The 25,917-nt window shown below is 43.3% G+C and overlaps 2 protein-coding genes across 2 annotated transcripts; one reads left to right on the forward strand and one right to left on the reverse strand.

Annotated features, from left to right (window-relative positions):
* Window positions 1–2,291: 2,291 nt before the first annotated feature.
* On the forward strand, window positions 2,292–4,393 carry znf488 (zinc finger protein 488; the record flags this gene model as incomplete). The annotated part of the gene is made up of 3 exons (XM_079280184.1): window positions 2,292–2,504; window positions 2,913–3,141; window positions 3,354–4,393. 3 exons carry the CDS (start codon window positions 2,292–2,294, stop codon window positions 4,391–4,393), a joined length of 1,482 nt encoding a protein of 493 aa, XP_079136310.1.
* A 2,178-nt stretch (window positions 4,394–6,571) lies between these two features.
* Window positions 6,572–11,641, reverse strand: gdf10a (growth differentiation factor 10a). Its single transcript, XM_079280495.1, has 3 exons — window positions 11,370–11,641; window positions 8,834–9,969; window positions 6,572–8,698 (listed from the first exon to the last, which is right to left on the reverse strand). Exons 1-3 carry the CDS (start codon window positions 11,626–11,628, stop codon window positions 8,507–8,509), a joined length of 1,587 nt encoding a protein of 528 aa, XP_079136621.1. The 5' UTR covers window positions 11,629–11,641; the 3' UTR covers window positions 6,572–8,506.
* Between the last annotated feature and the right edge of the window lie 14,276 nt (window positions 11,642–25,917).

The following is a 25,917-nucleotide window of genomic DNA, read 5'->3' on the forward strand; positions in this document are numbered from 1 at the left end:
TCTGGGATATCTATTTGAGAATGGGGAAAAACAAGCCCTCCAATGACTCTATCTATGAACTTAAGTGTGTCCATGAACCATTAAAGGACCAGAAATCACACATATTCCACGATTAATTAAAATGATGTTTACTTCCTTTGAGGAAACGCTTCTCCTTAATATTGTTTGGGTTATAGTTACTTAATATTATTTTGAATTTTCAAATGAAATAAGCAGGCCGTTTTAGTACGGTCAATGATGTAATATACTAATAAAATATCGCTTTGAAGAAACAATAATTTGTTATTTTTCTGTACCTTGTAATTTGCCTCTGTTTACCGTCGCAGGCATTTCGCCTTCAAATGAAAAACAGGGGAACCGCAAAGACAATTCAATTATGGGCCTGAATGCCAATCGACCCGTGACAGGATGTGATGCTGAAAGGTTTTCAAAGTGGTCCATGTGCTTGTCATCAGACTTCCTCAACACAATGTAATCTGGTAGGCAACTAACATTTGGCTGAATGTTATGTGACATAAAATAAAAAAAATATTCCCCATCTATTGTGTGATTGCACTGTAACCAGACAGTAGGAGTGTGCCCGAGGAGCTTAATTCAACGAAGGTTTTTATGTGTTCCCGCTTTCTCATTCCAGAAAGTTGGCTCGATAACGACGAGGACATTTAGCTTTGACGCAGAATAATTCATTAAATGCTCATTAAACAGAAACATTTAGTTTATGAATAATGTATTTGCCCGATGGCAAACACAGACCACCATCCGCATGTCATGTGGCCAATTTTGCAATTTACAATTGCCCACATTAGCAGGACAACCTCGTGTAACTCTCAGAAACGTGACCAACAAATGTCTCTAAATCCACAATAGCGTGTCCAGACTATCTGAATATCTGTTGCACAAAGCACAGTTAGTGGAGGGACTTTTTAAAACCACGAGAGACAATAAGATGTCAGAATATAGCTTCATGAACATTTTAGGATTTCTATCCGACTATGGCCAAGCTTGTGAGGTCTTGTTCCGCAGGATGTGGTCCTTCTAAATGCATGGTTTCAGGAAATGTATAACTCAAACTGTCCAATTTATTCACAGTAAAGGCACAGGGAACATCATATTTAAAACGTTTCACACTGTCTCAAAGGTGTTGTTCATATGGTGCATATGTCCATCAGTCAGCTGAACTGGACGATAAACAGCCTAATGTGCATTATTGCTCACATGATCACAGTATTTCCTCACTGGCGGGCATGTCTCTCTTGTTCACTGAAAGGATTGTAAATCAGACATGGGGGAATTTGCCAAGGGACTAAATTCAAGTCCTGTGTACGCGCGTCTATGTGTGTGCGTGAGCGCGCGTGTTTATATCAATGCGCCACGCTTCAGCGCGCTCTCTGAAGTGAATAAGTGGGAGTGGGCGAGGAGAGGGACCACAGTACGGAGGAAGATCCAGTCGGATAAGTAGCTCGTCACCAAGAAACGGGAGGGCATCGTCACCGAGGTCCACTGCACCTGCTGCAACTTGCTGCCACACGCACAAACATCCTCCTCGTGTCCAGCGGGTGAGTCACGCGACACTATAAATGCACTTCTCTGTTTTCTTCACAGGGGTATACACGATATTTCTCTCATATGTCATTATTTTTTACCAGGAAGACTGGCATATTGAGATTGCCACCAGATTATTCTGTTATGATGATGTGAGGTCAACTGTCAAGAAAACAAAACACCCGAAAGATTATTGAGCAGAGAAGGAAAAAAAATCAATAGTCACACAAGCTTCCTGCGTTAAAATTGTTGATAAATGAGGAATAAGCATTTTGAACTTATCTTGCGCACAGAGGAGGCAGTTGGGCTTCACGGCAGATGGGGAGACAAAAGGAGAAACCGAGTGAAAAACTGAGACAAAGGACGTTAGAAATAATTTTGTCTCGACACCGACTGCGTCTGCTTCACAATTGGGAAGCTTCATTTAATCAGAAAATCCATCAAATACTGTACTTATTTTTTTCTTCTAATATTGCTTGCAAGACAATCCAGAGTGGGTTCAGAGCATCTGAATCCAAATCGGCTAACGGCATGTCAGACCACTACAACATATATTGTATGGCATAGCCCAATTGTTGTAACACGAATTATTAAAATGGGAATTCGTTTTTACAGTTCTCATGATTTCAGCCCAAATATATTAAAGACTAGATTGGCCTCGTGATTGTATCTTCGTCTTGTAATAAACGATCATATTGTCACCTGCTCTTTAACTAATGATCACCGTTATATTTGATCACAGTTTAACGATGGATCACACTTTCCTGCCTCGGTCCATCTGGACCGGTGACAGCAAATTCCTCCAGCATCCAGCGGACCTCTACACCAGTGTGCTCGTTACGCGCAGCGTCCCTGCAGGCACGTGCTTTGGTCCATGCCTGCTCCAAAACACCTTCTACGAGACCATCGCCTTCATAGCGCAGAAAATCTGCGATAAGAGAGCTAAATCATATGTGTTCAGGGTGAGTTGCAGAGATGTTGTGGTCAGTTGTCATGTAATGGACATTTTAATGTATAGTGTAGCATGTTAAAACAGCTTTGCTTTAGTTTGTTATAATATAACCGGGCTGGTGAATTCATGACCATTGAACTAGATTTGTTTATTTCATATTTTTATTTGAACTGAATTTACACATTTCAAGTCCCTTATTCTTTTTTTAAATGACTATATTTGTATGCTGTCCATCTGCATTCTATTGTTTTTCATGAATCTGCTGTTTTGGATATTATGTCAAAGGGATTTAGAAACGTGGATTTAATAATAATAATTATTTGTAATTATTAATGATTTTTTAGGAATTCCAAGTTTGCAGGAAAGATGGATTTAAATCAGGGAGCTCGAGTAAAATGTCAATGATGTCTGTCAACAGGTGGACCCCGAGGCCATGCGTAATTCTGCGCTGGTGATGTCCTGGCTGCGGCTCGTGCAGGCTGCGCGCAATGCAGAGGAACAGAACACAGAGGCCTTTCTGCAAGCGGGTCAGCTGTATGTGCGAACCATCCGGGACATCCGGCAGGAGGAAGAGCTGCTGGTGTGGTACGACCAGGAGCTGTCACACCTACTGGGCTTCACAGACCTGACCAGAGGATCAAGGGAAGGTGAGTACTGGCTGGCCTTATGTGCATTGGCTAGACTTGAGCTTCAATTCAATTAAAGCCCCACACCCAAATACAAATAAAGCATCATATTGAGTATTTTATAGCAGAATGAGCCATACTGTTCGACTTCGGTGAGGATGCAAATTTAAATGAAAGTGTATACGTTATGGGTTTATCTGTATTCCATCATTTTTTTTGTGTGTCTTTTTCAGAGTTCAAATGTGGAAGATGTAACCAGGTTTTTGAGAACGAGTATCCTTTCTTGGCTCACTGCCGATTCCTGTGTACTCAGACTGACACCTGGAGCCGCGAGATTTACGAGCACAAGCACGTGGAAATCAAGAGGCAACACCGAGTGACAGATTTCCACAACATCGCCAGAGATTTAGAACACAAAAAATCTGGTAGCAACGAGGATGCAGAGATTTACCCCAAGAGAAGGAAATACGAGGAAACTCTCTATCCCAAAGTGCGGAAAACGGTTCTGTTGGAAAAAACCAACATTTCAAATGATGACAATATTACACCACTGGACTACGACCAGTCAGCAGGAAATGCATCCTCCTCTGCGGGGAAACTGAAAGTTGATAAGATTAAACCGGATCATTTGGGATGTAAGAACGACAGCTTTACGCACGACAGAGAGATGGAAACAGGCGAGAGCTCTGGTTTGCACTCAAGAAGCAGCAGTAGTGCATTTTCTCTGGTCCTGTCCAACAATCAGCGCGAGCAGAAAAGCGCTTTCTGTAAACCAAGTAAAATAACGTCCCCTGACCCCCAGGCGCATCTCAGCAGTGCTTCAACAGCCCCCTCTAGCCGCCTAGAGGACATGACTGATTCATTCACCTCCAGGACTGTTATGGGATACAGCAATCTGATGGCATCCAACATCCTGAGCAGTGGCTTACGTGCTGTACCCTCCCCGGTTGCATTAAACAATGCTTTCCATTACGCACCGGAGCACTGGTCCAGGAGCATTGGCGTCCAGTTGCACACCGCATCTTCTCTCACCATCCTTCCCCCGACGTTCACCTCATTTGGCGTGTCGGTGCAGAACTGGTGCGCCAAATGCAACCTGTCTTTCCGCATGACCTCCGATCTCGTTTTCCACATGCGCTCTCATCACAAGAAGGAGTTCGCGGCGGAGTCCCACGTGAGGAGGAGGAGGGAGGAGAAACTCACCTGCCCGATCTGCCACGAATACTTCCGGGAGCGACACCACCTGTCCAGACACATGACTTCTCATAACTGAGACAAGAAGGGACAACAAATACAACTTAATTTATTTCCTAAACGATGCTCGTATTTAACAGGTTTAGACTCCATATTCATCAGGTGAATGTAAGTAGCTGTAAAGATAATAGCGAAACGGACACACATGCCCATCACAGACTGTCCGCTAGATGACGATAGAGGTACGTTTAAGCTGATCTCACTGCGGTGTTGGTGTCTTTCCTTTGGCCCTGTGTGTTAGGTTGATGTTTATTTTGTGCCTTATGGAACTCAGGAGGGAAGAAACACGGAGATCATGATTGTCAGAAATATCTCAACGCAATCCTACAAGGGATGTGGATTGAGTGTGTACGAGATGTGGATTGAGTGTGTTTGCAGATTCGTTTTGAAATCTAAAATTATGAAAATCAAACGGGCGTGTCGAGTATTTTGTTCAATGGTGTTGGGAGTCTGTTTTTCTGCTCCATCAGGCGGCGACTGAGACCAGCTTTTCTCTTTTTCCTGTAGATTGCTCATTATAATGAACATCTATCAAATATGTCTGCTTTGTGACGGCACTGTCCTGAATGATGCCAGTGTAGTATGGGAGGGAGTTAACATATTTATCTTCTGTTGTTTAAAAAGATGCATCAATATTATATCTGCCTGTCATTCCAGACGTTTCACCCAGCATTTCAGCATGCTATTTGAAAGAATGAAAAATAATAATCGGCTCATTTCCAGGCTGCCACCCAAAAATGAAATTACGTTAAAAAAGTTTCCATGGTTATCATCCATCTACAGGCCTGGATGGAGTCCACATGAGCCTTTAATTTTGTGATTTTATGTTTCTCCACCCATAGTGAGCGCGGCTTACGTCACATGCAGGTCAGGCTGCCGACAGATGGACATAAATAGCCGTCTCTGTTGCAGGTAAATGAGGCGGCAAGAAGGCATGAAGTTCATGGGAAAGTCAAGCCTCGACCCTGTTCAGTCACTCTGTAACTTATAAGCAGGGGTGTAAACCCGCCCACACTGCTGTTATCTACTTTTATTTAAGTAACAGAGTGTATCCTCTTGTTTCTTCATACCACAAACTGAAGATGTGTTTTATTACTGGGACTGAAACCTACATAAGACATGAAAAACACGCACTCTAAAAATCATATAGAACAAATACACTGAAACATGTTCATAATCTGTCATTGAGTTTTAAACCTCATTTATTTTAAGCCCGAATAATATTTGTGTCCAGACTAAAATGGACTTCTTGGCTGAATAAATGTTCTAAAGGTTATGTGGAAACTGGTAGAAGTACTTTATTTTACTTTCTAAAGGAAAAATAAAATGATTAAATAAAATACCCAGTGGCCTACATAACTAAATAGGTGATTAAGAGGCATAGTGTCACTCCATTAAAGCTACGTCCTAATGAACAGAACTATTCGTTCTCCTAGTAACCATGAGAGGAAAGAGCCATTTCAGCCCTGACACAGAAAATCCTCTGTTGTCTAATAATGGCTGTATTGATCTCCTGTAATTGAACGGTCGTCAAGTGGAAAAACAAATATTTTTTCTTGGTTCCCCACTTGCCTCGTTTGGTGAAGGCATGTTAGGCTCTGAACACGAGCCGACTGTGGTTTTCTCTGCTGCATTCGACCATTGTAAGCACTCTCCTGTGACTGGGATTGCGGTTGACATGGGGTTCACTTTGTAAGAGCAGACTGTGGGTCCGGACTGTAAAAGGGATCAGTCCGGAAATGAACCTGGATGTGTTCATTACCATTGGGCCCGGCCTACTCTGTAGCCAAATCATCTATTAATTTAAACATTATTATAATAACCCTCATTACAGTCGTTATCATAATTTAAACAGAGGTTAGACCCCATAAAGGGTTCATTCGAAAAAATGTTTTTTCCACTTCTTCAAAATGGAGAAAATGGAATCAGGCATTTAGTATTTCATATATTCTCTCTCCATCGTCCTCAAATATGGATTATGGGAAAACTTTAAGATGTCCTGTTTTCATTTTATACTCACTGGTTTGACATACAAAACATACAAGTTTTCATGTTTTATTATCACACAACATTGAATCCAGTGAGATTTAATGTGACTTTTATGACAGTGATCAACAGAAAAAAACCTGAAAACATCTCTACAAAGTGATCTATATTAATTACAAATATAAAAGACAAAATACATTTGTGTAAAAGGTATTCAACCCATTTAATAAGAAAACACATATACGGTACTATCACTGTCTGGTGCAGCTTGTTAGTTTTCAAAGTTACATAATTAGTCAATGCATATTTTATTGAGTCAATGTCATATTTATAGCGATCACTTCGACATTAAAGGGTCTTCTTTTGTTGGTCAGTGTCCAAAAAGAAAACACCACAACTTCTAAAGAGGGTGAATACTTTTCATAGTGTCTTTATATCTAATGGACAAAGCAACGCAGACAGAAGGGGTGGCACAATTTAGTTTTAGAGATGAAAACAGGTGACTCCATGCACGACTGTGAGCCAAAAGAATAGAATTATTCTCGACTACAATAAACTGTATAAGGGCTCAATCTTGTGTTCCTTTCCCCCCAAGTTGCTATTAAATGTCTCTTTCTTTGAGACAAAATGACTGTCTTGAACTTCAGAGCATTCTGTTGTTTTAAACAGATGTGGTACTCTGGGCCAACTTCTCCAGGCTCAAGACAGAACAGCCGCAGAGTACTGAGATAATAATCAAAAGGCTCACGCTGTCATTTCACTGTCAGTTTGTCACCACATGGACCACCTTCTTCCTAAGAATAAAAGTGATGAGCAGTTGATTTAATGTGGTTAAAATCTGCCTGAAACCATCTGTTCAAAAACATTCTGCACGTGGAAATGTTTTGCTGAATGGAGGGGTAGAAAAGGGGAAGTGCGCCATGTTTTAATGTTCAAGTGGCTGACGTCCTGCGTGCCTGTTTCCTCCATCAACCATTAATCCACGGCAGCTGCATCAGCCACATCATTTGCTGGACAACAGACGTCTGAGCCTTTGGCGTGGCGTAAAAATGAGTTCAAGGGGGCTTTTGGGGAATGTTGGCTATCTTTGAGTGGAACCTTCCTGCTTTTGTACAAAGTGATTTTGGAACAGTGGTGCCCTTTTAGGTTTGTTTTGACTAAAAAGTCCCCCCCCCCCTCAGAATCAAAAGTTATACGCAGTCATGACCAAGAATAACATAAAGTGAAACAATAACATTCTACCACGAGCATTGGATTAAATTACTTTTTTATTCTAATTTATAGAAGGCTACCTTTTTTATAATTTAAACAATACACATGTACAAAACAACACCTCATCTAAAATACAGTAATACATAACCTAGTAACCATGACAAATTATTAAGTTTCACATTCAAAATATTAAAATATTTCTGGTTTCATGATAACATTCTTGAAGTGTTATGAGGGGGTTGGTGGGTGTAAATGAATTCCAGATGCTCTCTACCATCCGTTGGATATTTCCTTTTTAAGATATACAAAGCAAGAATGTACAATGACCTTCCATTCTTGCAAACAAATGAGCGTTGCATGTATGTACAATGTGGAGTATGGTTTGTTTAAAAGTAAGAACAGATGTACACAGTATGCAAAAATGAAGAAATATGTTTCATAATCTCTGTGTGAGACTGAGTAAGCTGCCCGATGACACATTGGTAAAGTCTTTTATTGGTAGCCTTCGTGTCCAAAGAAAACATGAACACAAAGTCACTGTGAGCTGTTTGAAAAGCAAGTATATTCTGAGATGAAAGGAAAAATGCTCCTGTCCATGAAATCTTCAATATTATCTCAAACACAGAATCAAAACAACTGAGTTTCTTAGACATGTGGAGCCTTGACTGTACACGGGTGACTCTGTTCCTCTTGCTAAGCCAGACGCCAGACAATGTGCCTCTTCAAGTCTGCTGCCGCATGGCAGAAGAGATGGAAGTGATTTCTTTACAGCCTATGTTCCTCGAGGAATAACGGCAGCCAAAGTGACTTTGTTTATCAGAATCAAGAAACCACTTAAAAAACAGAGGTATGGTTCCGTCTCCCTTAGTCCCGTGTTCTGTTTCTCTCCACGTGAACCCTGTTTTGTCCTCTGCCACCATTGACCACACCCTTCCTATCTGCAGGAGCAGGACTGGACGGACATATTGGGGTAAACCTTAAGCACTGGATTCCTGGATTCATCTTGGTAGAGCACGGCCAGAGGACTCATCTTTTCTGGGACGCAGCAGGGCTCAGGAACTCCGGGGACGATCCCAACGGCACGGACTATGCTCTGGATGGTGGCGTGGTTAGACGGCCTCGCCACCTGGGAGAGTTTGAGTGGTAGGGGAGAGGCATGCACAGGAGAAAATCAATAAATGGCAGAAGACCAACACACTTTAGTTACTCAATATACGTTGGTCATGCTGTTGTGGAATGACTTAGATGTTTGCGCTCCTACCTTGGGCATGGGGAAGCCACATGTGCCAGTGCAGTAGTAGGCATCAAAGGCCTTGGGGGCTATAACCCACTCGCTCCAGCCAATGTCTGCAAAATCCACTCTGAGGTTCCTCCTGGAGCAGCCTCTGTGCTGGGAGTCGCCCCACTGCCTCCTTCTGGCCTTACGCATCGTTTGTTCATCAAAACTCAGAACAGGTGACTGAGAGTGAGCGCTCGCCGTGTGCCCTTTCCCATCCTTTCCCTCGTTTCTCCACTCATGCTTTCGTCCGTCACTGGTAGTCGGCATGTGACTGTCTTTGATTTGTTTCTCGGCTGAGTCATCAGCTTTGAGCACCTGTGATTTTCTTTCTCCTTCTTTGAGAACCAGAGGGTCTTCTTTATCACTGGTTCCTCTACCTTGATCCACTTCTTCATCCTCCTGGCTCTTTCTCTTCTTTTCCTTCCTTCCTGATTTAGGTTTGAGTGCCAGGTACCAAGTGCTCTCCCAGAGGCCATCCTTACTGTACCCATCAGGCCTGTAGTCAACCTCTGGCAGCTCATTGTTCTGGATGGGCTCAGAGAGCAGAGCTGCTTCCCTTCTCTCTCGTCCTTTTGACTCTGGTGAGGAGTTAGGTCTGTGAGAGGAATGTGAGGGCTCTCCTCCGTCGCTGAACGGGTCATATCTCTGAAGGCTTGTAGCCATGCTGTTGGGCTCTGCCAAGGCTTGGTCATTAGCATACAGTAACAGATATGGCAGGCTCCCACCAGGCAGCGCCCCCTCTGGTTTCCTCTGGTAGTCCAACTCCACTGACACCAGGAGATGACCCTTGTCCCTGGCCTCCTTTATGACCTGGGTCACATCTTTCATCTGCCACACCCCTCTCCTGTGGGGGTGGAAAGTCACATTGCCTAGCAGTGACCCCATTGACCCAGATCTGACCTCTGACCCAGAGGATACAGCGCGAAGGTGCAGGCTGATGGACGGAGAAGGGTGGACGGCTGAGGAACGACAGGATGGGCTTTTGAAGCGTTTACAGAACCAGGGTTTTTGATGAGGGCGCTGATCGAGCAGGAAGTGGAATGTGGCAGAGAGGATGATCTCTGAGTCCTGGAGGGTTGTAAGGTTCAGTTGGTACGTCGTCCTGTCCTGAGAGGAGTCTGAAAACAATCAGTCAGTCAGTCAGGTGAACAACCTGACAAGTGAAAACTTATTTTTATCCACAGAATGATGTCTTCTAAAGGATTTCATACAGAAACAGTTTTCTCGCTCACAGGTGCTTTTATGTGCTAAGAGGATAAAAGAGCCAACATTAGATTTATATGTCCCACTGGCCTTTTGCTGTTGAGCTGACAGAGCCATGCTGATATATTTGGTATAATGAGACGAAAGTAACCTGGAATTGAACCTTATTTGAAGTTTCAAGTTTTCACAATTATTTAACAGCATTGTAAGATGAAGAAATTACTAAAATAGGAACGACCAATTTGGTATCAAATTTCACTAAAAGCAGTCCTGCTTGCTTGAGAGGTGGGACTACACATTTGCTTGTTCTGTGCTACATGACTGAGCTGTGTGGCTGGTAGGCGGCTGCCTGCCTTGGTACCGAACGCGCCCTTAAGAGGAACCAGACTCTGAGGATCTGGCTGGCAGGGGTGCTACATATTCATGATGAACATTAACTTCAACAGCAGAGTTATTGTTCATTGTATAAGAGTTCGGCGGAAGTAGGGACTGACTCAAGAGATATACATTACCTCGGATTCAGCCTGCATATGGAAATGCTTACATCGGTTTCTCTTAAAGCTTCCCATTAAGCCTAATACAGCCAGCACTGTCTGCCCAGACACCAAGACATAATCAACTGTTTTAACAGATCGAACATTGTTGTGGAAACTCTCTTACATCCCTCCTTGGATTACATTCAGTCACTGCAGTAAAAATACACACGTGTTATGGTATGCCATCCGAGAACTATGTGGGATATAAATGTCTATGAGTTGTGTTTATAAAAACAGCATCAGACAGAGAGGAGCGACTGTGCTTTAAGCCCCCTGACTCCAGGACCTGGAGTCACGCATGTCCTGTAGCCACAACAGGAACGCAGAAGCGACGACAATGACCCTTTGCAGCGCGTAACTGCCGCTGAGGCTTTCACTGTATAGACGCATTGCTCGCAGGGAATCGCATGCATTCCTGCGCATATTGCGCGTCTGTCTGCGGTAATTCACCAGACTCCGCAAAGAAGGGCACAGCTGCATGCCACTAACACAGTGTGCCCACAGCGTCCCAAAATCATTTCAATGCGTTCTCAGACTGTTCCAAAAACAATCCTATACCTATTTAGAGCGTCTGGCCGGGCAGCCCCACTGAGCACGTTTAGTAACCATCAATTGAGAGGATCAGGGCAGCTTTCTGAACACTGCATTTATTTTTCGCTTTTTGCGTCGGATTATTGGTGCACTAATGGCACAGGCTTTTTTGTTCCATAATGAAGATAAAGTGTTGCGATACCTATCAATTGCGCTCTGAAGGCAGGTTTATCAATGTCTTCACACACCTTGGCTGGTTCTGAAACTCCTCACAGTGTTTCCCTCTCTGAGGCGGTTCCCCCTGTTGTATTTCTCGTACAGTTTTGACATGTGCTGGGAGACCACGTCCTGGTCCAGGTCATCTGAGAACGGGTCCGATGAGGGCTGGAGGAAGCTGTCCCGTGCGCTTCCAGAGCCCCCTTTGATTATCCTAACTGATGCAGCACCCAGGACACAGTTAAACATCAGCAGGAGCAGGTGCGAGGGAATCATACTCCGAGCTGCCATTTAAGTGCTGAAATAAATACAAAATCAAAATCCACGAGGAAAAACGGTGCAGGCAAATGTCCGAAACGATCCAAGGTGGAGTTTAAAGAGGCGCCAAAACAATCCAGACTAAAAAGGCTGTGCGTGAATGTTCCACCTCTCCTCTGACTTTTCCGCGTCGCGCTCAGTGAGCCGTCTCACTCCTCTGTGTCAGGCTGTGCGGGACGTGGATGCTGAATGGGTTAGTCCGGGCAACAGTTGCTGCTACTTTTACACTTGCGTCTGTGTGACCGCCAGAGGCTTGAGGGGGTTATTGGAGTGGTGAGAGGTGCTGACGTATACTGCTGTCAGCCAACGAGGTCTCTGTAGAGCGCGCAGCCAGAAGTGTAGGTCATGATGCTGACCCCCCCTCCTTCTCTCTTTGATGATGATGATGTTGTTGATGGCAATAATGATGTCTTCCTGGTGTTGTGTATTGGCGGACTAATAACATTGATCCAGTGGCTTTGGCACAGTGTTTCAGTTTAGCACTGGTCAGACAAAGCTCAACACGCTTTTTTTCCGCAAGTAGTTCTTGTCAGCTCACCACATTATTTCCAGTAACTGCTTTTGACATGCTCTCAGTCACACATAATTTGCATAGAAACACCTACAATAATAGTCTGACCAACCACCCAAGGGCTATTGTTAGCGACGGTGATCCACATTTTAGTTTAGTAACAAGTGTTGTGTGAGTTTTGTATCGAAAGGCTGGGGCGTAGCTGGGAGATGAGACTCTTCTGTGGGACTTAATGTGATTTTATTCAGTTTATTGCCTTTTTTGAAACTCAGCACATTTCATTTTTTTGTGGTGTGGGTGTATTTTTTGTACGTGTGTGCACATACAAGTTGTTTCCAGTGTGTGTCTCTGGTGTCTGGAGCTCTGTAACAATGCTTGTTTTGTGGAAGTGGTGGTCTCCAGCAGAGAGGCTGTAACTAGCTGGGCCTCTCGGGTCACTTTCAGCCATAACACACACCCTCACACGCACACATGCATGCACAAGCACATACACAGCGCCACATAGTACTTTTCTGGCCCCCAAGGGCCTCGCAGGATACTCCTTTTCACTGTGTTCCACACCAGCGACAGGTCTTAAATCTGGACTATTCTGGAGATGTGTTTGAAAGTGTGTGTGTGTGTGAGATAGCAAAGGAGCATTATGAAGGAGTTGGCTCAAGTGGCCCGCTCTGTGGTTTTGTCACAGCACACAAACATGGGTGTCTCTCCTGTTGAGTTATACTCTGCAGAAAAACAAAACATGATGAATTGTTGTGGTTATTTGTTTGAATACATATTTCCGATTGGTTAAAGTGTCATCTTTGAAGAGTCTTGGAGAGTCTTTAATTGTTTTGATGCTTTTAATGGTTTTATGTGAAGCACTTTGAATTACCTTGTTGTTGAAATGTGCTATACAAATAAACTTGCCTTGCCTTGCCTTGCCTTGAAAAACACTGTGATAATTTAGAGTGTCATTTGAGGATGACCACTCTCTAAAACAAAACCCCCGGCTACACAAACAGATATTGAAAGATATACTGTTGTTTCTTTGGAAGTAATAACATCTGAAAACCAAGCAATAATTGCCCAACAGTGAGCTGTCAATCTCTGTTATTAACAAGCCTTTAAAAACCCCTTGTCATTTTGACAACATGGGAGTATCTCTTTCGCTGAAGGCGCGCATGGAGAAAAACAAGGAGATCTTTGTTTTGCACATACACCGGCCGTTATCAACAAAATGTATTGATATTCGTTGTACAACAGACCCAGCATATGTGTTAGCAGGGTGAGAGGGAGGGAGAGTTAAAGTGATATCTGAGACCAGGACATTAGGGTCATAATAAATAGTCCAGGGGAGGACACAGTCCAATACAATTCCAAGCGTGAGGAAGACAACATGAAATGTCTTTGACCTCTAACCTTGAATATGAAGGGCAGTGTGAGATTAATGTTGGGCTTTATCTACAATAACACTCCTCTCTCCATCACGACTGCCAGGACAGCAGCATCGCTGCGATTGGATATAATACGATTTTCTTTTAAAACAGCAGGACCAGCAGGACAGAGAAACCGCTGGTAAAGAGCTCGCAACCAGGCGAATGATTTAACGCTACGTTACTCGTGTCCTTTCAGTATGACTTGAATGTTTCTGTAACCCGGGTGTATTCAGTGACAAGTCGTAGCACCCAAAATGTTTTTTTGCTTATGTTGCTATTGGATCCTCAAAGCCACACGTGGAAGCAGTCAGTCTCACATTGAGACCAGAATCCCACACATTTTGATTTTTACGAACACAGCAACATCAGACGCATAACAGACACTTCCAGGCCAAGTGCGGACGTGCAAAAGTGTGCTGATTAGAATCTAAACTCACATTTTAAAAGGACAACTGAAACTGCAGCCACCATACACCGCATGCACCAGTGCAGCTGAAAGAGACATGAAGCAGATGTTAGCAGCTGGATGCAGTGGAGATGGTCGCATAGCTGTAACATTAGGTGAAGTGAGCAGCTACTGCCCATTGATCTCTGCTGCAGATCAATGGGCAAACAAATCTCTGTTTGTTCGACATGGAGGTCCCCTCGTAGGACCATCCAAAGCAAACAGGAGTTGAGTTCTGCTCTGTGGGGGTGTGCAGGAGCGGGAGGAATTAACATGCTCATGTGTGTCTGTCTGTGTGTGGTGCAAGGACTGATGGTTGGTTCTGGAAACGCTCCTAGTTTAACACCTTTGCATGGTATTGGGTGAGACTTTCTGGTTCCAGAGCTCAGCAGTGGGGGTCTGATAGATGTTTGTGTGTGGGCTCAGGGGATTTGGTATGGATCGACTGTTGGCCAGTCTTTCTCTAGTGACTGATATTGTCGGACTTTGTCCAAAAAGAACAATGCTGTGCACGTATGGGGGGGACTGACTGGAAATGTCTTGTGCTCATAAAAATAAATAGGGGGTAGTTTGAGCCAAATGTTCTCATTTTGTGTATCTTCCAGGATGTTTACAGCTGCTGTAAGGGACTGTGTGCCACAGGAGTATTATATGGGTGAACAAAACAACACATCATACTCTAACGTACAAGAGGTAACTCAGGATTGAAGGGACTCAAGCGGAAAACGACAATGTCAGTTTAAAGACCGTTTTAAAACTTTTATGACCCTGTTATGCACGTAAAAATACCAAGGCAAAAAATGCTGCCACACTCACCGCATTGTTTTAGTTTTCTCTGTCTTGGATGCATTTCATAAAAATATCAGGTCACCCAAATTATGAAAGAAACATTATGGGACATGTTCACCTTCTTGGTGAGAGTTATATGAGAAGATTGATGTAATTCTCATATCTATATGCTAAATATGAAGCTAAAGCCAACATGGCAATTATTTTAGCTTAGCATAACAACTGGATGCAAGGGGGCAGAGCTTGCCTGGTTCCTCCATGTAATTTTGATTTGATTTGTCCAGGTTCTGGGACCTGGAAATCAAAAAATCGCACTCTTCCTCCTCGATATAAAAAATATAATAAAGCATAACGCAAACATGTTTGTGGTGCTCGCACCATTGAAAAAATAGTTTTAAAATATCTATCGCAACATCTTATCCTTCAATTCTCATGTGTGGCAAAGAATGCCCTGCGTCTGCAGGATACCACCAGTGTCCACTAAAACACAGACTGTCTACACCCGGAGAATCATGGTTTTTGGTCAGATTCAGACATGGAGACCTAACAAGAAGACATAGGTTGGAGGGTTATGAAAGACCAGGAATCTCACCATGTCAATGTCGTCCACCCCGCTCCGTCGGTGGTTGTGTCAGTGTGAGAAGGAGTTGGAGCATTTTTGTGTGTGTGACTATGGAGACTATAGTTATGCCAGGGGGTGTGTAACTCTGTGACCCATTCACATGGTTAATAAAACATTCATAGAAGCGGAGGAATGTTATGGTTTCTGTGTGAGTGTGCATGCATGTGCAGGCAAACATGTATGTGTGTGCATGCATGTCTGTGTGTGAGAGAGGTACAGTGTGTATGTGTGTGTGTGTGTCCTTGTGTCTGTGATGTTGGGCCTCCAGCAGTGACCCCATGGAGTGCACCATTCTCTCCGCAAACAAAGGGCAGGCTGTTCCCCCCCACTTCAACCGTGGACTGCTCCAACACCGCCGACCGTTCGCCGCCGAGCTAACCAAATATTTCCCTTCCTGCTCTGAATTTGTCTCAATAAATAGTTTTGTGTTTTGGGGTTTTCTTTCTCCTCTGGCTCTTTTCCTTTAATAGACGACAGAACACACAGGTGGCTACGTAATCTCAGAAGACAGAGCTCCTCTTTCAAACCCATGTTGGAAAACTGGAGGACAGAACCTGACTTCCCATAATTTCACCTCATGTGACATCCTGATTTTGTATGGAAAAAACTATCCCACAGTGCGCCGCGAGTATTATTTCATGCTTAATTGACATCTGACTGATTCATTTTGTTTCACTTCTGTCTTCACAGCCCGTGGCGAGGTACAGAGAGACACATTGTGCTTAAGATCTCACTGACTGACTTGAGTATTTTCTCCGAGCGTGGCTCAAACCACTTGACAGGAGGGCTGATCGGCGATTAAGGGAAAATAAATGGAATATGTGTGTCCGTGTGTGTTTCAAACACTTAGAGGATTGATGTCTTTTCCCAGGTCTGACATGCAGCCTTTGCTCGGGGTCTCCATCGTTCAATGACCATGTTATTCACCAGCAGAAACATCAATGTCGTACTATGTACCTCGACTAATAATGCTTTTTTTGTGGTTCACTTTCATGTTGTGTTTCTGCGCCAAAAAATAGCCTCAATGACAGCCTTTTTCTAATACCACATAAATGCTTGTTGTCGGTTGTTGCTTATCCATTCACACAATACAGTTTCCAGTTGTATTGCACAGACAGTACCAAGCAAGCGGCTCTGTACTCTGTACTGAAGTAACTGAGTGTGCAGTGTTAGATGGGAATGCAGAATATTCTAGAGAGTGTGATTTGAGCTGTGACTGGTGGTGTTGTGTTTATTCTGACGCCCATGATATTCATTACAGGCTGCGCTGTGTGCTGCTACTTCCTGAACACGTCCCATAGGCCTGTGACCTCCACCTCCACAGGCTGCCCTTAAACCCCATTGGACTCAAGCCAGGATGGAGGAAATTACGCTGGGAGATTGATTGGCGAAATCCTTTAATTATTCGGATTTCACAATGGGGCCTGAGTGACTGTGCCCGTGGTAGTTGACCGTGTCAAACGAAGATGGAAATGTTTGGCCGTCTTGACAGACCAGACTGTGTTTTCATTTAGTTTTATTCTGAAATTCAAGTGAAATTTGAGGTTTTAGTTGAATTATGGGAATTGCAGCAGTTTTCATAATATTGACAAAAAATGGAGACGGAACACTTGGGAATGAGCTTGAGTGTTTTATCTGTAAATCAAATCAAAGGGCACTTATTTGTCACTTCCTTGACATTTCTCGTGTTTTTTAACTTGAGTTCTGAAACGGGGAGAATTCGGACGGAGTGTGTTTCTTCAGTCGGATGTGATCACATTTAGCATGCATGTCTTACCAGAATGTGATATGCCCACACACATTCAGTACAATATCCTGCTGAGATTTACATGGGGTTTGTTCCTAATGGTTCCTCAAAAAATCCCAGAGCCTCAGCGCTCTAAAGAAAAGCAGATATGTAATACCTGTTGGGAATATGACGGCAGGGTCTTTTCATAGCTTGATGGATCTGTCAGATTGACCCTTGCTCTAATTTGCTTCTGTCTCCATCATTTAGCGAGGCAGCGTGTGATATTTCCCAATAAATGTACCCTCCTTGCAAAGTAATAACTGCAATATCTATTTCCCATTATGGGGGTTCAGGCCTCCTGTCACTCTTCAGGCTCTAATTGCACATGACCTTTGCTCCGGTGATGTCATGTTCATGGGTTTCAGGAGGAGAAAAGCCCGGTAGTGATAAGTGACTGATTACAAAAAGTTAGGGAATCGTAGAGATCGAAAAAGAAACATATACTGTATTTCCGAGTCATATTTCCAAGTCATGTTGAATCAGTTTAATATTTCATGATTCTGGCAATCGTTGACACAAGAGTAAACATTTCACTAGTTGAGTCTCACGGGATCTATTGTCTCTGGCGGTATTACAGGCAGGTCAGCCTAGAGAAAAACGAGAGAAATGAGAGAATGAGATCCATGTATAGGTCAAGGCCAGAGCAGCGGTGGCCAATCTCACAGGAACGCAGATTCAATTAATATCAGCGAAGGCCCTTTGTTGATAACTTCCTGGTTTCAAACAAAGTTAACCTTCAGGTTTCATTGCGTTGTTGCTCCCATTCTGGCATCAGACAAGAAAAAGGGGGGTCACTTTACATTTAATTAACACAGGGAACCAGCACCACAACATGCTCATACGGAGAGTTGTGGTGTTGCATAGACACTGTTAATTATAAATATTGCACAATGAAAGAACATGTGAATCTTGAGAAAGCGGACGTGATTTCTAACTGTCGGGTTGATGGTTAAATAAAATTGGTCAAACAAAAAAAATGTTCATGTTAAAGCTAAAGAGCAACAATATGAATTCATTAATGACATCATGCCATAAAAATCAATATTTTGTTTAAAACTGTTTCCTTTTTGCATTGCACTGTGGGTAATATAAGGCAAATTGTTCTCCTATTTGTTCGCCTGATGTAACTTTCTTTCATTGATTGATATTGGCAGTGTGAAATCCTTTGCAAGTGTTATTAAGAGTTATTCAAATAAGCTTGACTTGGTAAAACCAAAAAAATCGAATACTGTATTAGTAATAGTCCAAAGTCAAATACTCTGCTATTAGTAACTCACCAATCAATGTCTGAAGACATCCCGTCTCCCTTTTTCTCCATTTCTTTTCTACTCCATTATTTTCATTCTTCCTTCCTTTGACTGTCAGCTTTTTTCTCTCTTTCTTTTTTCCACTTCTTTTCAGGAGACAATATTTTTTCTTCTTCTCCCAACTGGAGTCCCACTGAAATACCCCCATTCTTACTCGACTGTATGTGTGTGTGTGTGTGTGTGTGTGTGTGTGTGTGTGTGCGTGTGCGCGTGCGTGTCCAATCAAAAACATAAATGTCAATGATGGATTACCTCTGGAAGAAACTCAAGCTTTGGTTTGTGAACAGGAAATGCTAAAAGGGTTGTGATAACTGATACGTCTGCTAGTTGTGTGTCTGCTGAGTTGTAGAGTGCCACAAGATGGAATGCAGCCGATTGTGTAGAATAAGACATTGGCTGCTTAAGTTTCGGACGTGGTTAATAAACTAAACACTGGCAAATTTCACGTTACCTTACTTTTATGGTTGAACGGAGCTCACATCACTTCATTTATCGATGGTCCCAGTTCGTCTCATCATAGCCTTTGCATTTAAAATCTAAATATTATTTATGAATGGTTTCGGATGTTGCGGACACAAGCTGTTAACATTCAGTCTCCATGTAAACTGAAACCTCAGTCCTGGTTCAGAGTCTTTCTGATTCACAAGGCATTTTTCCGAAATTAATGGACTTCCCCTCCTGACACTGGGAGCAGCAGGGGAGCGGTGTCAGATGTTGCGGCGCATGTGTATATGGCGAGTGTGTGCATGTGCGTCTGTGTCTGCGTGTGCTCATTTTTCACTGGTGACTGCTTCCATGGCCATGGACCATGAGGTCTTCACATTATATCTCTCTCATACCATCATAAACTGACTCCACAATCCTCCCATTCAACTGAAAAGCATCCGAACCATGGGAAACAGAGCAGTCCTAGTGACCTCGAGGCTCTACTCTGGACATGTGTGTGCCTGAACACTCAAATGCACACTCCTCCTGTACTCCTCTCAACCCGATCCCCTCAGCATGATAGATGGTAGATTTGAATAGGAGACGTCGGATATCATGCTTGGCAGCTAAATTGGTCTGGAACAAGAAAAATATTTTGTCCAAGCCGTTACAGTAATTCAAATAGAATAAGAAATAAGCTAATTTGTTGAAATTGAATCTATGTTTTGACCTTCTGGATGCAATGGGTAGAACTCTAACTATTTTAAGGAGTTTTGCCCTGGAAAAGTGATTAAATATAATTTAAATCATCGTTAAATGAGCATGTGTAGGTGTCAGCAGTAGCTATGATCTCACCAACACATACTTTTTAATAGAGTTGTGGGGCCATATAGGGAGATAAAGCTGTAAGGGGAGTCCAGATTGGGTCATGACAGTGTCAGGGGTGAGACATGTGGCACACACCGGAGTATGTCCGCTAACACCCAGACGTCTGCTGTGCCACACAGAGCTGATTGTCCCACAGCCATGGGCCCTTCCATTCAGGATCGAGCCCTTCTCTGGTCCATCCTGGGCCCAAAGAGGACTCCCCGCTCCTGGGGTGACTAATGCTGAATGACAGGCAGACACTGATCAAAGCTGATCCTGGAAGCCCTCCTGTCAGAGTTCGGAGGGGGCAGAGAGGAGACGATAAGTGGAGAGACAAGAGCAGTATGCCCAGTCTGGACCTGGGCCAAATATCAGGGATCAGACAGCATGGCTGGTCTTTATTAGCTTCATCGCAGACAATACACTCTCCACAGTGGACCTCCACCATTGCCAGATTATCTCATCCCTCTTTATAGCTCAGTGGCCCAGAGCCACCCCACACAGGAGCTCTGGAGCCATGAGGTGAAGAGATGCCTGGTTAATAGATGCTGAATCTGGCCTTTAGACTTTTGTCTGCTATCATCTTCTTCCTTTGCTCATGCATCCGTCACATTTCTATCCAGTATTTGCCACAGTTGTCATGCCATTTCCGTTTTTATAACATATCCATTTTACAAAACCACAGATTGAACTTGCAATGGAGTTCTTAGATTCCATTGGAAGTCTTTGTGCTAGTTTGATGTGCCTCGAAGGCAGCAGGCGTGAAAAGTTTTCAGGAAAGGCGAAACATGGAACATGATTAATTGAAGGTCTTTGGCTGCCTGAGGTAAAATGTTAGTTGCATTCATGTCGGTGTGTGCGCACATGTATGCATCTTAGTACACTAAATATCCCCACTGCACGTCAAGTCAAAGCTAACCTCTGAGCAACAGATGAAGTAAACTCCTGTTTGATTTTGCTTTTAACACGTTTATATTTGTAATTTAAAGTGAAGTATAACATGTCGTGGTATATCCTGGGAGCATACTTTTCTCCCATGTTACCCATTCAGCAGCCAAGGAAAACACTTTGCTTGGCCTGGACTTCTACGCTGAGCTACTCTCTAGCTTCCCCTATCAGCGCACTTGGTGAAAAGTTGAGAAAAATATGTAAAGTCTTCTTTTCTACACAGGAAACATACTGGCAGCCGTTCATTAATCTGCTGGGCAACATGTTTCTGGTTAAATACCTTTGTAAGACTGTCTGTTTAAAAAGATAAAGTGGGATTGGCCATGAACTCAGAAAATCTACTCCTCACCTCTGCTGAGGACACAAAAAGAAATCTCAGCTGTATGAAGGAAATCTAGGCTTTTGTGCAATCAGTGGAAGTGGAATAGGACACACTATGAGGAGAACGTTGCTCCAGGGGGTCTATGAACTTAATAAGAAAGCTTTATCTTGATTTGACACTGCTTTGATGCCTGTCTGTTGTTTCCACTACAAGGGACAGGTTAAGGAATAGGAAGTGCTTCGTGACCTCGTGGTCTGCGCCTCAAGGCAGCCTTTACACTGAACAGCACCCAGCGCTGGAGCTCAGTGGCATTAATTGCTTGTAGGAGCTCTGCGTTCGGAAAGCCCTTCATGTGATGGATGAATAAAGGGCACAGAGCAGCAATCTGGGCCCCGATTGTGTTTCTCTTCAGTCACCACATTGCCAATACAAACCTGGACAGGGAAAGACAAACAGGAGAAAGGCCAACAAGTCACTCTCCCTCTGAAAAGAACAGACTGCAGTCACCAGCAGTTACATATAGCTTGTACTGCGGAGTGGAATTATCAGGACAGCTGATAATTATCTTTTACCTAATGGGACGAACACATCAATATTGTTAATGTACTACTCAGTGACTAACACCATTAGTAGGGTAATTTGCAGCATTTGTGGTCATGGGGTCCAAAGTGGATCCATTTAGTGTATAAACAGGAAATAAAACCATCCTTCATGTACTTACGAGTGTGAAGTTGTGGCTGAAAATGCCCTTGACCTTCTGAAAACCAATATTCTGAAAACCAATATTCTGCTTTGCGTCTCTCATCATATCTCAACATATATTATGAAAGTTGTTTATGCTTATGTTATCGTTTCTTTTTTTGAGGAGCCGTAGGAATAGCTCAATGTTCGAGTATTACATTTGATCTGGAGATCTTCAAACGTGTTCACATAAATCCTGAAATGCAAATCATAGACCCGGAGGATTTGCTGTGGTGCCTTGAGGTCTGAGTGCAGTTTTGATGGGGTGAAATTCAAAAGAATAATCATGGTTTTGGGGAATGAAAGCTGAAACTGTCGCCAAGCAGGCTCCTCTCTGAAGTGCTTCCGTATGCCTCCTAAGTCAAAAGACCTATGATTTCATTGTTCAGCCATCGCAGAGCAGTATGTGTTCTGAATTCATATCGTTGCTATTATTATCCACCCAAATCCACCTCATTAAGTCAGTCTCTTCTTGCTCCACTGAAATTGTTTTAGTGAAGCCAAAAAAGTGGCTTGTTTGATTTCAAGCCTCATCCACAACAATCAAACAGTGTCATGGTGGCCCCCAGGCCCCAGGCCTGCTCCTGAAATAGCACTGTAAGCGTCTGCTTTAATAGCAGAGATCAGCGTGCGCGTCTTTGAAAATAGATCTAGTCTGCTGTTCTGCAGTTTGGCCGACCACAACAACCACACTTTAACAGGTTGTGGGGGCTGATCCATGAGGAACCAAATTGTGTTCTGGACATTTATACTGCTTGACTCAAAATGTCTGCCTTGTTACCTCTGGCCAAGGGGGGTACGTTTAGATTCGGTTTGGCAGCAGGATTACGGGAAAACTACAGACTCGATCTTCATGAAAGTTGGTGGAACGGTGTAGCAAGGGTTAAAGAAGAATGCATAACATTTTGGAATGGATCAGAATCATGGGGCGCATACACAAATTATTGTTCAGTTTGGTCAACATGGCGAGAGAGGGCATGGCCTCGGCAGAGGTCTGCGCTCCCCGAGTGCCCCTCTAGTTATGATATATATTTGCAAAGATGTATTTTTATTGGTGTAGCCAGGCAGATAGTGCTGGTATTATTTGCACAGGTTTTGAGGTATCTGTTGTTGCAGTGATTTAAACTTACCATAAACCTGAGACTAAGACTCTGTTGTGGAAAGACAAATTAAATCCCATACAGCTCCCTCACACTGTCTTAGAGGCAGATGTCTCGCAGATATCTGAAAGCCAAAGCATATAAACCCTGCATTAGATACCACTAAGAGTAGTTTTCTAATTTTAGCAAACCAACACTTTAAACTGATTTAAAACAACCACATGCTCAAAGCTGTGAAAATAATTTAAATTCTTCATTACCCTAAACACCAAATGCAGAATCCCATCTACATGTTAATCATAAAGGCGACTGTGTGGAGAGAAGGCTGCGGATCACTTTTTAAACCCAAATGGCAGATGACCAGCTGTTTTGACGGCCCCGAAATAATTTTGTCTTATTGTTTTTGGACATTGTAGCATCAGTAAATGTGTCTTTTGCTGTCAGTTTGGCCACAGCCAAATCTCAAGCAGCTCTCAGCCTCAGCAGCATTCCAGCACGATTGTGAATAATCATGTGTGATGAGCACCAAAAACTGTCTTTCTTCTGAAACCTGGCTGCTGCACAATGCCTGGGAGGAAGGAAGTGGACTGTGAGACTTTAAGGAAGATGACAGCTGACAGATGCATCACTCTTGGGGGCCACTGGTGCTGTTTGAGGACTTGGATTGGATCGGAGGGTGATGCTCATCGACCATTTGTCACTGTCTCCTTTACAGAATACAGCTGAGCCACGTCCAGAGGGTGAGCAGAATTTCAATTTGGCCTGAAGAAAACAAGAAACGGTGTCCTTCATTTTCACTGTCTTACATCTTTTATTTCAATTCTGCTCTCCTGCTTGAGAACTCGCATCTGTTGATAAAGGCTTTCATGGTGGGCGGGTCATCGGGACCCTGTGAGTTCCCATGGGAATGGTTGATCTGCCCACTGCTCCGGAGAGGTGATGTAGGTCGGCCGTTCCATTTTCCAGCTTTACCGCATGCAAGGCTCTCACATGACATGACCCGCAGTTAATTTGGATTCCTGAAACCCCAAAGCCAGTACGTTATTCTTTCTTTGTGTTTTATGTTCTTTTTTTCTTTACTGGAGCTGCTACTGAGTGGCGGTGCTTTATCAGCCTCGCCTGCCTGCTGGGGAGATAAAAATCCTGCAGTGCTCGGTCTAATGAGTCCAGCTTGTTGATTTATTCCACCTCGAGATCCAAGTCCTACACATCTCCCTCCAACTCTGTTTCTTTCATTCTCCTCCTCTCTGGTTAGGTTTGCGGCACAGGGAGGAGTAAATTAAGTATTTTTTTTTATTCTGTTTCTCTCAAACACGCGCTTACACTGGACACTCTCACCAGCTGGTAGCCTCGGACTGTGGAAGAAGAGGGCTTTGTGATTGAGGGCGGCCTGCTGGGCATGCTCTAAACACACCCACAGTGCTTCAGGGGAGAGGAGCTGGGAAAGGAGAGGCCTGAGGGAACACAGAGGCCTCAAAACAGCAGCCAGTGACCCGGCCCGCCGCAAACACTTTACATTATTGCCCCGCCACCATTACAATACACAAGAGAAGGAAAGATCCCAGTCACAGGCTCAGACTCTCAGAGGTAGGAACCTACTGTAAGACATAAGAGTTATAAGTGTGAAGGAACTGGCTGCTGCAGAAATGGGGCCTGAGAGAGTCCTGTAAACTGTGTGTGTGTCATGATTGAGAAGGGAGGGAGACAAAGAGAGCAGGGGTTTGAGGTTTGACAGACTTCTACTTAACGTGTGGAGCACCTTGACATCTAAAAGTAAAGCCAAATAAACTAAGTGTTGGTGCCAAATGTACAACGGTATTTTAAAAAATGGCTTCATGAATTATTCAAAGATAAAAGAGCACATAACATGTCAGAGATAGAATAATAAACTCCCCGCAGGAAGAGGCCTGAGTGCAGCAGAGAAAGGCCCGGCAGTTGCCTTGAGTGTGTGTGTGTGTGTGTGTGTGTGTGTGTGTGTGTGTGTGTGTGTGTGTGTGTTTGTTGAAAGACGGCAGAAGATTGATGAGGCTGTCGTCGTTGGTGGTATCGTGGTTATCATGGTAACAGTGTAATAGTGTAATGGAGTGGAGATTTGGACTTGGATAGCTGTCAGATGTGGATGTGGCAACATCCAACAGGTGTGTCTTGCCTGTCACCACTTATTCTTTCTTTTCAAAATCATGAGCAAATTAAGCTAAGTTTCGACCTATCATTCATACAGAGCCAATATTGACCATTTAATAAAAAATGGATGTTGAGAAAAGGATTTTACTGAACAACCATTGCAGTCTGTAACACCTAGAATGACACCTGCCTTTATCTGACTCAAAACCAAACTAGAACATATATGAACATAGGAAACCAGATGCTGCCTATAAAAGCCCTGTTTCATGTTTCCCCCCAGGGAGCCCAGAGGCAACAACTGTCAATATTTGAACTTCTTTAAACTTGCTTTAATTTATATTTTGGCAGCTTGGGGGCAGCACAATAAGCCTGAAACACAACATTCACCTTATAAAGTTGATATGGCTAACGTGTTAGCAAACACGTGCCTATTAATTTGCAACCAGTTAGTTTCTAACTTTGTCTACTATTTGGTGCTGGGCAGGTAGCATACAGTGGGTTTATAAAAGATTTATTTCGCTGAAAAGAGCTGCTTGCTCCGGCTAAAAACAAGACTGATGGGAATGGTGCTGACAATGAACCTAAACAGTGTTAGATTGGCCGTAGAACCAAAACAATTAACTAAAAGATGCCAAATGCTCCATAAAGCTGATACGAACTGTAGTCAGATGATTCTCTGAGGGCTCGGTTCTACGAGTGATCCCTTTCACATTACCCAAAGTACCTTTTTTAATACTTAAACAATTTATTGGCGCAGCTTTAAAGGGCTAGACCCCAAAATCAAAATTACATATTTTCCTTCTTACCTGTGATATTTTTCAATTGTTTTGGTGAGAGTTGCAGAGTTTTGGAGATA

This window comes from Melanostigma gelatinosum (assembly GCF_949748355.1).
Source record: "Melanostigma gelatinosum genome assembly, chromosome: 12".
Classification (NCBI taxonomy): Eukaryota; Metazoa; Chordata; class Actinopteri; order Perciformes; family Zoarcidae; genus Melanostigma; species Melanostigma gelatinosum.

Coding starts and splice junctions, on each gene's coding strand:
- gdf10a (XM_079280495.1), bottom strand. CDS start 11,628: ATGGCAGCTCGGAGTATGATTCCCTCGCACCTGCTCCTGCTGATGTTT. Junction 9,970..11,369: donor GAGTTTCAGAACCAGCCAAG/GTGTGTGAAGAC, acceptor GATTGTTTTCAG/ACTCCTCTCAGGACAGGACG. Junction 8,699..8,833: donor GTGGCTTCCCCATGCCCAAG/GTAGGAGCGCAA, acceptor AAACTCTCCCAG/GTGGCGAGGCCGTCTAACCA.